The 15,516-nt window shown below is 34.2% G+C and overlaps 1 protein-coding gene across 6 annotated transcripts in view; it reads right to left on the bottom strand.

Annotated features, from left to right (window-relative positions):
- PAPOLA (poly(A) polymerase alpha) overlaps positions 1–15,516 on the bottom strand; it is a 65,091-nt gene that overhangs the window by 24,645 nt on the left and 24,930 nt on the right. For all 6 annotated transcript variants that reach the window (XM_054447403.2, XM_054447404.2, XM_054447405.2 and 3 more), the window contains exons 5-13: positions 15,007–15,116; positions 14,535–14,588; positions 10,940–11,051; positions 10,107–10,196; positions 9,878–10,016; positions 7,963–8,035; positions 6,523–6,643; positions 5,465–5,549; positions 209–262 (exon numbers count right to left, since the gene is read on the bottom strand). In XM_054447403.2, the coding sequence (XP_054303378.1) occupies positions 209–262; positions 5,465–5,549; positions 6,523–6,643; positions 7,963–8,035; positions 9,878–10,016; positions 10,107–10,196; positions 10,940–11,051; positions 14,535–14,588; positions 15,007–15,116 (838 nt within the window). The remainder of the gene's footprint in view (positions 1–208; positions 263–5,464; positions 5,550–6,522; positions 6,644–7,962; positions 8,036–9,877; positions 10,017–10,106; positions 10,197–10,939; positions 11,052–14,534; positions 14,589–15,006; positions 15,117–15,516) is intronic.

The raw sequence follows: 15,516 nt of genomic DNA, 5'->3' as shown, positions 1-15,516 counted from the left end.
ATGGGTCTCTATAAAGCAAATAAAAAAATAAGTTGCATATGGATCCCCTGATTTCTATACTTCCACTACACACAGTAAAGCTCCATTTGTGAACAAATCAAACCAAACTAGAAGTTTTAAGGACTTCCTCCCATCTCCTACTGTGTTCAGTGGCTATGTGATTCATTTTGAAGTTTGCTTTTTCTGTAAAGTCTATTCTTATACTCACCATTCCAGGCGCTGTTTTTCTGTTGGTGCACTTGCTAGAAGTACAATATAATGCCTTTGAAGATAAAGACAACATGCTATTTATTTCATTTACATGTTTTGTGCTGGATATTAAACCATAAAGTAATAAACTTCCTTACAGTTATAGATCCACATCAATTTAGCAAGGGGGACTACAATCTCAATATGCACATAAAATCATATAAGCTAAATTCCACGTTTCTAACTACTAGTGAGTTTAATTCTTCTGAAAAAGGCAGTGACTTTATGAATAATTACCAAAAAGCAGCTTAATTCAAGAAGCGTAAATAAGCATTAATAATTTTGCTCAATGACACCGATTCAGTGCTCTGCCTACAAAATTGAAGAGCTGTTCACTAAAATATAATCTACTTGTAACAAAAACGTTTCAATGGAATCAAAACACCATTGCTTTAGACACAAAAACTTATCACGAAATACACATACTACAACAGTAACTTCAAAAACAGTATCAAACACATCATGCTTTTAAATTCAAATTAAATAGTAGTGAAAATTAAACTGAATACTGCAGTTAGGTCCTGTGATTTTCTTCCCAATTAACAGTATACATTTTTATAATCAAAAAAGAAAAAAAAAATCATTAACATGACAGCAACAAAGAAATCTGATTTTTATCCAAAACTCAATCCCATTCATATTAGACAAAAGCCAAGTTTTCGCTTCAGAAAACAGCATCATGATCAAATAAATACTGAAGTCTTTTTAAAACAAACTATTTACAACTGAAATGTAACTACTATGATTCAGTTTCCTAAGACTAAAAAAGTTCAATCCAATATACTCTTCTACAGTACCCATTTTAGAAGTGCTGGGGGCCAAATTTCACACCAGAATCTCTACCCCAAAAAGCAAACTGACATCATCTAGTACTGACACTAGTTTCAAAAGTAGCAGTATAACCAAAATTTTAAAATTATTTTACTCTTTGAAAAGTCTAAAACCTTCCTAATACTTTCTAACACATTTTATAAGTGTAGTTTCTAACCAAGAGCAAAAATCTGACCCAGACCCAGAGAAAAACTACCAAACCTATTTTTAAAAAATGTATTTGAAAAATGGTTTCAGCCGGGCGCAGTGGCTCACGCCTGTAATCCCAGCACTTTGCGAGGCCGAAGCAGGTGGATCACAATGTCAGGAGATGAGACCATCCTGGCTAACACAGTGAAACTCTGTCTCTACTAAAAATACAAAAAATTTTGCCGGGCATGGTGGTAAGTGCCTATAGTCCCAGCTATTCAGGAGGCTGAGGCAGGAGAATGGCGTGAACCTGGGAGGCAGAGCTCGCAGTGAGCCGAGATCGCGCCACTGCACTCCAGCCTGGGCAACAGAGCTGAGACTGTCTCAAAAAAAAAAAAGAAAAATGGTTCCAATTCTTCACAGCTATGTAATCCTAGGCAATTCTAAGTCTTGTGTACATCATCTGTAAAATGGGATAATAGTACACATTTTACTGGCAGAGGTAAAGTTCAATGGAGTTAACTTGAAGTCTATAAACTTAAGGTAACAGAGATAGATATATAAAAAACAAGGTATGTAGAGATACGTGAATATGCAGTCCAAACCCCTACAAACCAATACTTCCTTTACAGGTTTAATTCGCTCAGCATTATTTGGAATATGTCAGATACATGAGCAAGCACAGATGGCCCAAATAAATCAACAAAAGTCATATAAAAGCATTAAAAAATAATGTATTTTATGTATAGAAAAACCCATACTCGGAGTTCCAAATGCTCTTAAATCAAACAAGATCCTAACAAGCTCAGTAACCTGATTTCTAGGTCCCTAAAACATTAAAAATGGCTAACTGGTTAAAAAAAAAAAAAAAAAAAAAAAAAAAAAAAAAAAAAAGGTAAAGAACATGCAGAAAGAGCTCTCTCACGAAAGTACAGTGACTTGTAACAGGAGACAATGAAGTATAGAAATCAGGCATGTACACAAAAACACAAAGCTGTCTGGGTCCATCTAAGGGCAGGGACAAAACTCCCGCAGTCTATAAATCACTCTTACAACACATTATTAAAATGGAAATTCTTAATAACCACCTTAGTCTTCAACAAAACCTTAAATGATATACAATGTTCTTTACTTATAAAGGGAAAATATACAATCCATTTGGACATAGTTTTGTTGGCAATTCAAAGTTTTGAAACCTAGAGTTCAACATAACTTCTTACTGAAATCCAAGAGGGAAAGAGTACCTACTCTGTATATACCTTACACACAAATGCACATATTCACATATAGATAGAAATATTAAGTAATTCTAACAAGTATTTATGCTGAGGTTAAATGTCCTTTACTCAGCCACATTTAAACAAATTTGAGTTGATATATAAAATGCAATAGTTAAGTTTAATAAAAAATAACCTGCAAATATTTTGAGTCATTAGGAATTCATTTACAAAACAAAATTCCAAATGCATTATCTAAATATATCTATTTTTAATTTTTAAAACCAGGATTGGTCCTCAATTCTTAAGGTCCCAATCAGACCACAGAAACCTAGTGTACATCTAAATTAGACTATATTTTGTTGATGTACGAAAAAACATGGTCCCCTATTTTACAAGTGCCATGTTTAAAACTGTCATGTTTATGATGCGCAAATGCCTCCATGCGAGACTTTGAAGTCTTGATGCAATTGCCATTACCTTTTCCCCAAATTTAAAAATATATATAGTTTCCAATAAAAATAGTTAAAAACATAGTTAAAAATAAATTTAACTATAAAAATGTATCCCAAAATAATTAGAATTTATGCAAAGTGCCCTAAAAACACTTAATTTAGTTACTTTATTACCTAACTGCTATTTGCAAAACAAATTCTCTAAGTGAATCTCTTGAAGACCATTTCATCTCACCTGGGAAGATCATAACTCAGATGTACAATAAAAAGCTGGCATATCTTAGTCAAAAACGTTTGCAATTCTATGTTTACGTAATTCAAGACCAAGATTTAGTTTCCTGTTTTTAACTTTTTTAACAAATTTAGGGTTACTATATACACACATGAAATTATAAAATCATCTCGCACCTTAGAGAATACATTGGTTTTCCTAATACTTTTCCTTTATTCCTAGTGAAATCTAACACCTGAAGTAAGTATTCACATTTCCTAATGTTAGTGATTTACTGCTAGTTACATGTTAACTTGAATTATCTCAGAGGCAGCATTTAAAAAACTGTTTTCTTAGAACTCCAAAAATTTCACAAAACATTGTTACCCCTTTTTCTTGAGGAACACTGATATGTCTTTCTGGAAGATGATTAGTTTGCATTTTAAAACAAATGAGATTTTTCTCCATGGTTCTGGCTCCTTCCAAGAATGTCAGGTATATTTCACATGATTTAAAATCCTACACATATCAACTGACAGTATTTCATGATATGCCTCAATAAGATAAGACTGAATCAACTCTGACTCATGGGAAGGCTAAACATTTCCATTTGGTTGTACAGTCAATCTTTGGGGTATTTTATATGAGGATGTCTTTAAAAATTCAAATCTGTGAACACCTCCAAAAGCCTAATGATAGTCATCACTTTATCTTAAAGAGGCAAATTTCTGGAGAACAATTAAAAATATAAATAGAATTTGGTATGGATAAAACTAGCCCATTGTCATTAGCGAAAGTTTTCACAAGACACTCAGCTGAAATGTAAATTTTCCTGATGTAATTTCCTCTATTTGTTGCTGCTTTTTTTATAACCTAAAAAAATTTGATTGTTTCACAAAAACTTCAGTGAAGATTAGTAATATATCTTTTAACCAGTCAAAGAACTTACAGGTACTATCCAGCAAGGACTGAAGCATTGTTTAAAACTTTTACAAGAAACATTAAGCAAGCTTTAGAAAAAGCACCAAAGTTCTAATAATGTGAATTTGTTCAAATAAAATGACATTATTAAGGTTTGTTCAATGTAAACATTAATCTTTCTTAAAGTGAAAGAAGCCCCGTCACAGTCCTATAAGAAAGTGAATAGAACGAAGTTTGAATCTAGTTTCATCACTGATTCCAGGAATTAAGGGGTACTAATATTTTCCTGTAAAACCAATTCCTTTATTATTCTCCTTACATGTAACTGTGTCTCTTTTATATCATAGTTTTAAAAGTATCTATATACATGTTTATTAGTTTAAATGTTCCAAGGTACTTCCTCTACATTGGTTAAAATAAAAACAAAGAAAAATTATCTGTCAAACAGAAATCACAATTTATGGGGGGATTCGTAGTAAAATAAGAGTATTTAATGATTATGCTATTTTAATTTTTACTGACAACATAGTGCTTCGAGAACACAATTACTGGCTCCGTTATTGCTTTTTCATGCAAAAGATACAGAAACAAAACACACAGACATCATGAAGGTCATCATTCTTGTTTTTAATTGGGGAAGAGCATAAAGCAATTTTGCTTAGATTATTACAAAACACAATCCAACACAAGATCAAATGGTCAGAAAAGTTTCAAGCATTAAAAAAAAATTTTAAGTGGGACTTTGGCACATTTTCAGCCCAGGGCAAATAAAAGTGCAAGTCCGCGGTTTGCCTGTTTTTTTAAATAAGATTATAACTTACATTTTTCATCAAAACTAACAGCATTAATGACGCTTTTAACCTGTACTAAGGTATTAAACCATTATATTTAAACCATTAATTAAAATGATTAACACCCACTTAGATTCATGAAAGCTAGTTGTAGAAATATTTGAAGGGGCTTTATTAACATTGGGGGAAAATGGCAGGCCAATAATGTGCTGTAACTATTGAAAACATTTAATTGGCTATATATTGACATTTTATTAGCTTTGTCTTTGTTTTAAAGATTCCTAACGATTAACGAGTTTCCAGAATTAGATGAAAATACTGTTTCTTAGCAGAGAATTATTAACTATAGATTTTCAGGATGCATCCACTTGCCACTGTATACAGATGTACTGTTTTTGTCATGACTGATGTATGCCTACAAAACTTATGTTGCTACAAATGTAGCAGGAGTTCAGTTAGATCGAGCAGAAAAATCAAAGGGGCTTCACATTCATTACCTCAACCAAAAAATACTAAGGAGTTCACTGAAACAGTATGTCCTTGTGACAGGAAAGAAAATTCTTCCAAAACATTAGTCCAGCAAGAAGAAATGTCATATTGTGTTACCATTAAACCATTACTTAAGAGAGCAACATGTCCGACATGCCTTAAAATACATACTTGTACTTTTGAAAGAAGTTTGGAGCTTCAAAAAGTTTGGACCACTCTGCCTTACTCAGCAAAATTTCATCTGTGATAGCAAGACCTAAATTAAAAACATATTAAAATGTTTGCATACTTCAGTCTACAATCTAGAATTTTAAATAATCTTAATCATACTACATGCACTCACTATAATCCTAAAACCAGAATTTTAACATATAGTTTTAGCTTATGATTTTAGAGCATACTCTTATATACATACACGTTTTTTTTAAAAAGCTGGAAGATTTTTTGAGAACCAGGTTTCTGGTAAAGTACAAATATTCTAAAATGCCATGCTCATAGAACGACCTTCTTTCTTAAACACTCCAGTTACCCGAGAAGGAAAACTTTCCGATATACTTTGTTTCTTGCCTTTCTAAAACCAAGTTTCCCTGTTGTTTTTAAAGGGATAGAGGCATCTTCCCTTGATGGGCCTCTTTAGACTAAAGATGAAACTAACGTGTAAAATATTCAGGAATTTTAAACGTCTAAATTTAAAGCTAGTAATCAGACAGCTGATTCTATTTCCTTTACTGTTTTCAGTCAAACCAATCTTGTTCCAGTTATTTCTCTCAAAGACTATTTGGTAGTAGCTATACCTTCAAATTAACAGTACAACTAGGGTTCAAAAGTTAAAAGGTTCCTCCAAAATAATGGAATGTAATTGGGTGGTTTGGCCCCATTCCTGCTCAAAGTTCTTTCCCAGGAGTATACAGCCTGCTAAACATCTCTCATTTCAACCAGTGTAGACAAACTGTTAGCATTTATAATTTTACAAGGCAATAGTATGGAACTAAACCAGCCTACTGGTTTTAACTGTTGGTTAATCTTCCAACTTGTTATAAAAAACAAATTGCCTAAAAGGAATTAATTTTTTGAAGTCAGTTCTCAAATATATGCTGTAATAAATAAATGAACACCAAAATCCACTTCAGTGAATCCTTCGTCAATTTAAGTTGCACAGCTGACTACTGGGTCTACAATGGTATGTAAATCCTTCGTGTATAAATCAGAGCATAAGGATAAACACTTACCTTGTTTAAACTCCTCAACCATGACCATCCGTGTTGAAACGGACACATTGTACGTGGAGTTCTGTTGTGGGTATGCTGGTGTAATTATAGGCATAAGATGGTACCTATCACTGGGGTTTACCTACATACAACAACAGCCAATCAGTTTCTTCAAGTACATATGCAACAGATATTTGGGCTTTTTACCCCTTGTTAAACTGAACCAATGATTATATTTTTTATTTCATTCATAGCTGGAGTTGAGAAAGAAAAACCATGTAGAGAGACATTGTTTTTATAGGAATTTTTTATAGAATCAAAGATTTCGTCTAAACTAATGATCTGCTTCAATTTGGATTTTGGCAACCTTACTAGAAAGTGTGCCTGCTGAACAACAACAACAAAAAAGTTCTGCTTGGGAATCTATTGATGTTTAGTTTTTCTTTATTCAACAACAGAAATGGGGATGCACATACAATTACCTTTAGAGACATGTCATACTACCATATGTTTTGTAAGCTAATTTTCAACAAGATAGAAACTTAAGTTCTTAATATACCCTTAAACTATTAAGGAGTTCAAGCTTATTAACACGTAGTGAAACTACATTATCCATGTTGATATGTTAGGAGATAATGAAATGATATACTGTTGATTTTAAATCTGTATATCAGTAAGTGGCACATTTCCACAAAGTAAGCTGTAAATTCACATCCTCTAAAGTAAATGCCTTGAGGTTCGGAAAACCTGAAAATGCATAGCTTGATGTAATTCAACAGAATTTAAAATTTTTGATATTGTAATAATTTAGAAAAACGGGATTTCATAAACTTAGGAAATCTTATTCAAATCTAAATTTCTTTTATCAGTTTATAAAGTGCATGTTGTTAACATTTAAAATGAGTAAGTGGTAAATGTTGTAACTTCCCAAGAAACAGAATGGAAGGTCTTCTTTAGCCCAACCATGTTTTCATCATCTCTAAAATATCTAAACCAATTTTTTTTGCAATTACATCATGGTAATTAAAGTGAGACTGCTTAGAAGTTATATGCCACATGTAAACATTAAGTAACAGCTTTCCTATAACAACCCAACTTTAGCAAAATACTTAGATAAAATAAAAAATACAGGGATTTTTAGTATCCTTTTATTTTTTTTAAAGCACAAATGCCCACACAACTTTGACTTACAAGGTAGTTCTATATAGAATAAATTAAAATGTTAGTAAAATCTGTATTAAAAACTACGTACAATTAAATGTGGTTTACAGGGTACATAATTATGCTTCTCACATCAATTATAGTTGAGGACAATTATAGTTGAGGTTATCTAAAAGAAAGTGTAATACGGACATGACCACTCATAAGTAAAAGGCTGGAAGTCTCCCTGGAGTTTATGCAGATGATTTTTACTTGTTATTGCACAGTGTGAATTGGTAGGGGAAAAAATAATACACTAACCCTTGGGTCCCATACAGGCAAATTAAGATTGCATTCTTCAGGCTGTTTCAATAGCACTGGATTTGGCCATTCCCTGTTTAAAAAGATTGTAGCACTTGATAAGACTATTGGATATTACCATCTAAACGTATTTTGTTAAACATACAGCATTTGTGAATGTGATCCTTCTTCATTCTGCCTTCTTGGTACATACAACGTTTTATTCCTTTCTGACGACATTAGACTACTCAAAATCTTTTTCTCCCAACTATGAAATGAACTTAAACCATTTGGTAGCCTTCTCAGACTGAAACCAAAAACGTTCTCTGCCACTCAAAGAACTTTAAAGGACTATTTAAATAAAGAAGTACCATCCCAAGATAATGATGTATCCACTTCAACCCTGAACAGAATAAATCTCCACTGAAAGACAAAATTCCTGCCTTTATACTAGTTCCATCCAAAGTCAATTGGTAATTTTAAAAGTTACTTCTGATCACAGGCAAAGGGGTATGAATAATTATAGGATTCATGACTTAAAAGTGGTAAGACAAGTGTAGTAGTAAAACTTGGTGGCATAAACACATTTTCATATGTGTTCCATAAACTAGCTACTTTGGTCCCATATGAAAGAGGTAAAAACTGGAGAACACCTGCCACTCTTAACATCAAGGTTAGCTTCTTAAAAACATTATTTGCTTACATATGTGTAGCATTAAAGGAAATTCTGACGGCCGGGCGCAGTGGCTCACGCCTGTAATCCCAGCACTTTGGGAGGCCGAGGTGGGCGGATCACGAGATCAGGAGATCGAGACCATCCTGGCTAACACGGTGAAACCCCGTCTCTACTAAAAATACAAAAATTAGCCTGGCGTGGTGGCAGGCGCTTGTAGTCCCAGCTACTTGGGAGACTGAGGCAGGAGAATAGCATGAACCCAGGAGGCGGAGCTTGCAGTGAGCCGAGATCGCCCCACTGCACTCCAGCCCAGACGACAGAGTGAGACTCCGTCTCAAACAAAAAAAAAAAAAAAAAAAAAGAAATTCTGACATTCTTTAATCTTATCACACCTGATTATAAGTGCTACTAAATCCCAAAACAGCCAGAATGTGTACTGAAAAGTGTGGCATGGTTCTAAATTTTTTTTACTTTTCCTCCAGTTGAATACAGTTCTAAATTGTCTCAAATAACTCTAATTTTTATAAAATTACTAGAAAAGAACATCTCTTTTGCAGAGGGAGGAGAAGGAGTTCATAAGAACAGGAATGGACGATTTATCTTAATTTGATTAAAAACCAAGAACCCTCACCTTTTGGGCCAAGGCAATTAATATAAAATGGCAGTAATCTTTTATTCTACTTTTTTTTAAATCATAGTTGACATATGTGGAAATGAAATGAAGAAACTTAAAAAAAAAAAAAATCTGGGTTAATGACTAATCTCAAATTCCTTTTTTGTCCCAAAGCACTTAATGTTAATTTATTCTTTAAAAGTTTCTTATGAAAATTCATATCTTTAATATTAGGCCAAATAAATGCTGAAAGCAAAAAGAAAAAAAAACAATCACAAGAAACTAGATAGATAGAGAATACAAAGAGTGAAAGAGGTGGTGTGTACAAGTTTTATCCAAAAGTATAGTAACTGATTTCCCAACCTATCAATAAATTGGATCTTAGCTGCTAAAATTCAGTTTATTCAGAGGGTAAGTTTATGCAAGGAAGTACAAATAGAATCTGCCTTACTATCCTGGCCAAACTAGGGGAAAAAAATAGAGTTTCAGTTTGCCATTTTATATACAATGTGATCTCCAAGGCTGCCTACATGACTACACCATGAACTAAAATTTGAATCTGAAACCAAGCTGAGAAATGTCATAGAAATAAGACTAAACTTCAGTGTCTACAATCAATTTTATTTTAATATAATCTAAACACATACCATTTAGAAAATACCAAGAAAAATTTATGTACAAGAGTTGATGCTATTGCATTTGGATAAAGCTGGCAAGTTCTTGCTACTAGCATAGCCCAGGAAACACCACCGAGGAAACCTAATATATTGGAATAGATGTTGTGGCCTGTTGATAAGGGAAAAGCAAAAAGATAAGTTAGTGTTGAACAAAAGTTTGAACATTTTGAATAAGCTAGCCAACAAATTCTGAACTCACGTTTGGCCCATAGTTTGATAGCTCTCAGAGTTAACCTGAAGTTGTCAATGTTTGGTACTAGATGTAAAATTTCATCGGTTACCCTGCAACCTAATTAATAGGGGTAAAAAAAAAACACACACACAAAACAAAACAAAACAAAACAAAAAACAGAACATTAAATCATCAAAAGTGTAATGATAATGCTTCCAAATTTTCTGAGATTGAAGTTAAAAGTAAACATAAATTTTTATTTGGTAGAACCAGTAAAGCTAATTCAATAAAGAGGGGGAAAAAAATCTAAAGCATTTATCTACTATCATAAGCACTGACCAAAGAAACCAAAGTAAACTGTAACCTGCCTCATTTTGAACTTCAGATTCACAATTAAAACTTCCCACATATACTGAGGAAGACTTAATCCACTAAAGTTTCCAAGAACTGCTCTTCAAGAGCACAGTAACAAGCTATGCTAATATAAAATTGTACCAAAGTAGTCTCACAGCAATGCTGATCTCAGCAATGCTGAAAGCATTACAAAAGAATAACAGGATCAAAATTAATTCGGGTTAGGCCATGAAACCTAAATCACTAGCAACAGAGTACAAAAGTCAGATGGTCTTTTTAAGCGTCCTGAGTATACCATTAATGACAGAAGAAATACAGTATAAAATACCGTAGAGTGAAATAAACTACTACATACTCTTCTGTAGTTTATTAGGCAAAGTTCATTTTATTTAACTCACTACTGTGTTAACAATATAGCTATAAAAAGCTTCAATATAAAACTTGTGTAAAAATAACTAATATCTGACAAATCTGAAGTATACAAAAGGAAGTAGGCTTTCTCATACCGTTAAGACTTCTTATACATCTTATATCTAAATTTTTAAGCAGACTGTCATCTCGTAGATCCAAATCTTCTGGAATTGTCTGCAGTGCTAATCTTGCAAACAAAATATCAATCTGAAACACAAACAAAACAACATTCCATATCTGTCAAACTACTTTTAAGGCATTTCTATGGGGAAAAAAACAAAAAACAAAAAAAAATCCCAGCACTCTGGGAGGCTGAGGCAGGTGGAACACTTGAGCAAGACCAGCCTGGGCAACATGGCGAAACCCCGTCTCTATAAAAAAAATACAGGCCTGGCACAGTGGCTCATGCCTGTAATCCCAGCACTTTGGGAGGCCTGGGCAGGTGGATCATGAGGTCAGGAGATCGAGACCATCCTGGCTAACACGGTGAACCCCGTCTCTATTAAAAATACAAAAAAATTAGCAGGGCATGGTGGCGGGCACCTGTAGTCCCAGTTACTGGGGAGGCTGAGGCAGGAGAATGGCGTGAACCCAGAAGGTGGAATTGCAGTGAGCCGAGATCGCACCACTGCACTCCAGCCTGGGTGACAGAGCGAGACTCCATCTCAAAAAACAAACAAACAAACAAACAAACAAAAAAACAAAAAAATTAGCCAGGCATAGTGGCACGCATCTGTGGTCTCAGCTATGGACCTCCCATGCACCTGTGGGAGGCTGAGGCAGAAAAATCATTTGAGCCTGGGAGGCGGAGGTTGCGGTAAGTCAAAACTGTGCCACTGCACTCCAGTCTGGGTGACAGGAGTAAAACCCTGACTCAAAACAGCAAAACAAAAACCTAATTTTCCTTAAAGCCAGGATCTTTTCATTATCTATGAACACGACAATGTCCCTCCAAAAGTCCAAACTATATTATTTCGTATCTTAGGTATTTTAATTAGATAATTTTAAAACATGGCAATATAGGCTGGGGGTGGTGGCTCCCGCCTGTAGTGCCAGCACTTTGGGAGCCAAGGCAGGAAGACTGCTTGAGGCTATCTTCGAGATCAGCCTGGACAACACAGTGAGACCCTATCTCTACAAAAAAAATTAAAAATTAGCCAGGCATGGTGACAAGTGCCTGTAGTCCCACCTACTTGGAGGGCTGAGGTAGGAGGATCCCTTGAGCCCAGGAGGTTGAGGCTACAGTGAACTGTGATCGCAACACTGCCTCTAGCCTGGGTAAAGTAAGACCCTGTCTCAGAAAAAAAAAGAAAAAAAAACAACAAAAACATGGCAATATTTTTGAAACAGAAATGGAAATGTACAAATAACTAGTTGTCGGTTTAATCACAATTATTAAGTTTGATGTATTAAGTTTGTTAAATGCATCTACTGGACATAGTAAGTCTACTAAATACATATACTGAATTAAAGTTAACTGTTTAGCTCTTCATCTATATGAATTATAAATTGATTACATACTAAAAAGTACCCAAATTTAGGCAAATAGCCTTATAGTCAGCCAAAAATACCTCTCAATAAAGGGAGATCTCATTATACATGAGAACTTAAAAGTACTCAAATATAAGGCAAACATCCTTATATTTAGCCAAAAATAACTCTCAATAAAGAGATCCCATTATATCTGAGAACTTTTATGTCTATAATACTACAGTATGTTTTTCCAACTGAGTTTTAAGTAAAACAAAAACACTGGGGAAAGTACAGCCTAAAACAACCAGAGTTAAGGCTAATTTTGAAGACATAGAATTCCGCTGACAAAATTGTTTCTTTTCTAAAGGAAAAGTAAGAGTGCAAAGAAACAGCACAGCTTTGGTAGTTATCCCTGAGGGTATGATTTCATGGTTCCAAAAATGTGGATGTTGCTGTAAACAAGCCTTTTATAAGATCACCTTTTTTTTTTTTTTTTTTTTTTAAGACAGAGTCTTGCTCTGTCGCCCAGGCTGGATGGAGTGCAGTGGCAGGATCTTGGCTCACTGCAACCTCCACTTCCTGGGTTCAAGTGATTCTCCTGCCTCAGTCTCCTAAGTAGCTGGGACTACAGGCATACGCCACCATGCCCGGCTAATTTCTTCTATTTGTAGTACAGATGGGGTTTCACCGTGTTGGCCAGGACGGTCTTGATCTCCTGACCTCGTGGATCCACCTACCTCGGCCTCCCAAAGTGCTGGGATTACAGGCATGAGCCACCGTGCCTGGCTATTAGATCACTTTTTAAAAAGCAGTATTTTAGGAGCACATTTAAAAATATTTAAACACACCTACAGAAAAAAAATTGTACTGTTACACAAATAAGTACTTGTGGTCTAGGATAAACTGTTCAATGAAAACGAACAGATTTCAAAGTCTCCCCCAGTTTGGACGGAAATAAAGATTATAGGCTCATAAAACTAGGTAACTGAAAAAGCAACTCAGTAATAATACTGACACATTTTTTAAAGGATGGAATTACTTCAAAAAATATTGAAATGTGAAAATGATTACTAAATTTCCTAAAATATTATGTTCCTAAAATATTATTTTTTAATATAGCATGTATAATAGAAAACTAACACATTAAATGCTTTAAGCAGCCATCTAACTTTCCATCTTGATCCTGTAAAGTTTACAAAGTTAGGTCAGGTCTCCTTCCAAAAAAATGTCCTCTTTGTCAGTAATATTCTTTTTAGGAAAATGAAGCATCAACTTATACTTTATATTACAGATTATTTCCACATTTACTTAAAACACTGACAGTAAATCAAAATTACATGAACTTGATAATCCCTTACCAAATTTAACATTTTATGTCTACTTATTAAGGTCACTTGACTTTTCATAAAATACAGAGTTGGGCGTCTTATGCAGCAACCTTAGATGCAGCCATTTTTTTTGCAAAATAGCACAACAGTGAATTATCTTTTTTATGTTTTAAAGAGATTAAGTCTCGCTATGTTGCCCAGGCTAGATTTAAGCTCCTGGGCTCAAGAGATCCTCCTGTAGCAGCTTCCTGATAGCTGCACATCACTGTGCCCAGCTTCAATAAATTATTTCTCTTACAGTTTCCAAAATGTTACAATCTTCACTTTATTATCTGTGACTTTCCAGTACCATTCTGTACAGCAAAAATAATGAATTACTAAAGTTGCTTCACTGTCAACTTTATTCTCATCACTTTAATTACGCACACCGAAAGCAGCAAGGAGAAATGAACATCATCTCAAGAATTTGAGTCCATAAACCCTCCCCTATCGGACAATATTTAAGCACTCACACTTTTCTCCCAATTTTTAAATGAAGTCAAAGCAAAGCGTTACTTGCAAAAACACATTATGCTACTGCCTTAATGAGACTAAAAGCACACAAAACTGGCATATGAAAAGCTACCAAAAAAACTTTTTTGTAATAGCATTTCAATCTTAAGGTTTCATTACTTCTGTTTTAGCTCCAAATTTCACTTGGTATTTTTTAAAAGACTTAAAATAGTGTATTCTACAAAGAACAGGCAGTCACTTCCATTTAAAAGCCTTAATTGTTATTAATATCACAACCAACTCACTAATTATAAACTTTAAACCAAGTTTTTAACCTATATCAATCAAACTTAGTGACAGCACATAGCAAGAACTGTCAATTTGAACTATACCTTACCTCTATCCCATCAAAACAGAGTTTAATAACTGGTACGAATGCCTCTTCAACAGCCTATAAGGAAAGTAAACAAGTTTAGGGTCTCTGAAACTACATTTTAAGCCTCTACTACTTTTAGTACTTTAGCAAAACACCTGACACAAAAATAGCTAGCTTTAAGACTGGGTTGTTTAATCAGACAAATCAGATCAGAAATCAAGGTTCAAATATTTGATTTCACCCACTCATCAGATGTATGACTGTGGCCAGATTATTTCATATTTATTTTGTTTGCCTCAATTTCCTAATCTGTAAATGAGTTTATAATTTTAGGCTTGCTGTAAAGAATAAAACACAAACACATATGCCAAGTGCTTAGAAGGGTTTGGCAAATTGCAAGAACTCAATAAATGATGGCTATATCATAAAATTCACTCAACTGACTAAATGAATGTTCATAACTCATCCCATTTCACCCCGAACATTTACGCACTCTTAAATCTTTTACTTCTTCCTGTAATTTCAACTTATCATAGAATGAGGTGAAAAAGTCACTTCGATCAACATGTCTTGGTGCAACACACAACGCATCAATATCAGCACCTAAAAAAAATTAAGCCCATCAACCACTAATTAATATTACAAGAAAATTATTTTGCATCCTATCATGGTAGTATTTGATGTTGAGAATCTGTTTAACATACTGGTGAGCTTCTAAAAATGTTCCATCCCTTACTAAAAATTACCAGTCAATGGAGGACAAACATGATTTTAATTGATGGGGTATATTTTGATCCTGCAGCATCCTCTATTTATAGTGGCCCAAGTAAACTGGGAGCCCAAAGAAAGACGGCTCAGCAAGTACTTTCATGGTGGAGAGGGAATTATTCAAACATACACCCAACATCTTGATGTTATTAGTCATAGCCACGTTCATTGGTTAAACAAAAAAATAGTTTTCCTCTATGTACTACGTGTTTGGTGCTTATAGGTTCTCTACCAG

This window comes from Pongo pygmaeus, chromosome 15 (assembly GCF_028885625.2).
Source record: "Pongo pygmaeus isolate AG05252 chromosome 15, NHGRI_mPonPyg2-v2.0_pri, whole genome shotgun sequence".
NCBI classification, from domain to species: domain Eukaryota; kingdom Metazoa; phylum Chordata; class Mammalia; order Primates; family Hominidae; genus Pongo; species Pongo pygmaeus.
Note: the sequence above shows the minus strand (reverse complement) of the source record. Positions and strands in the feature narration are given on the sequence as shown.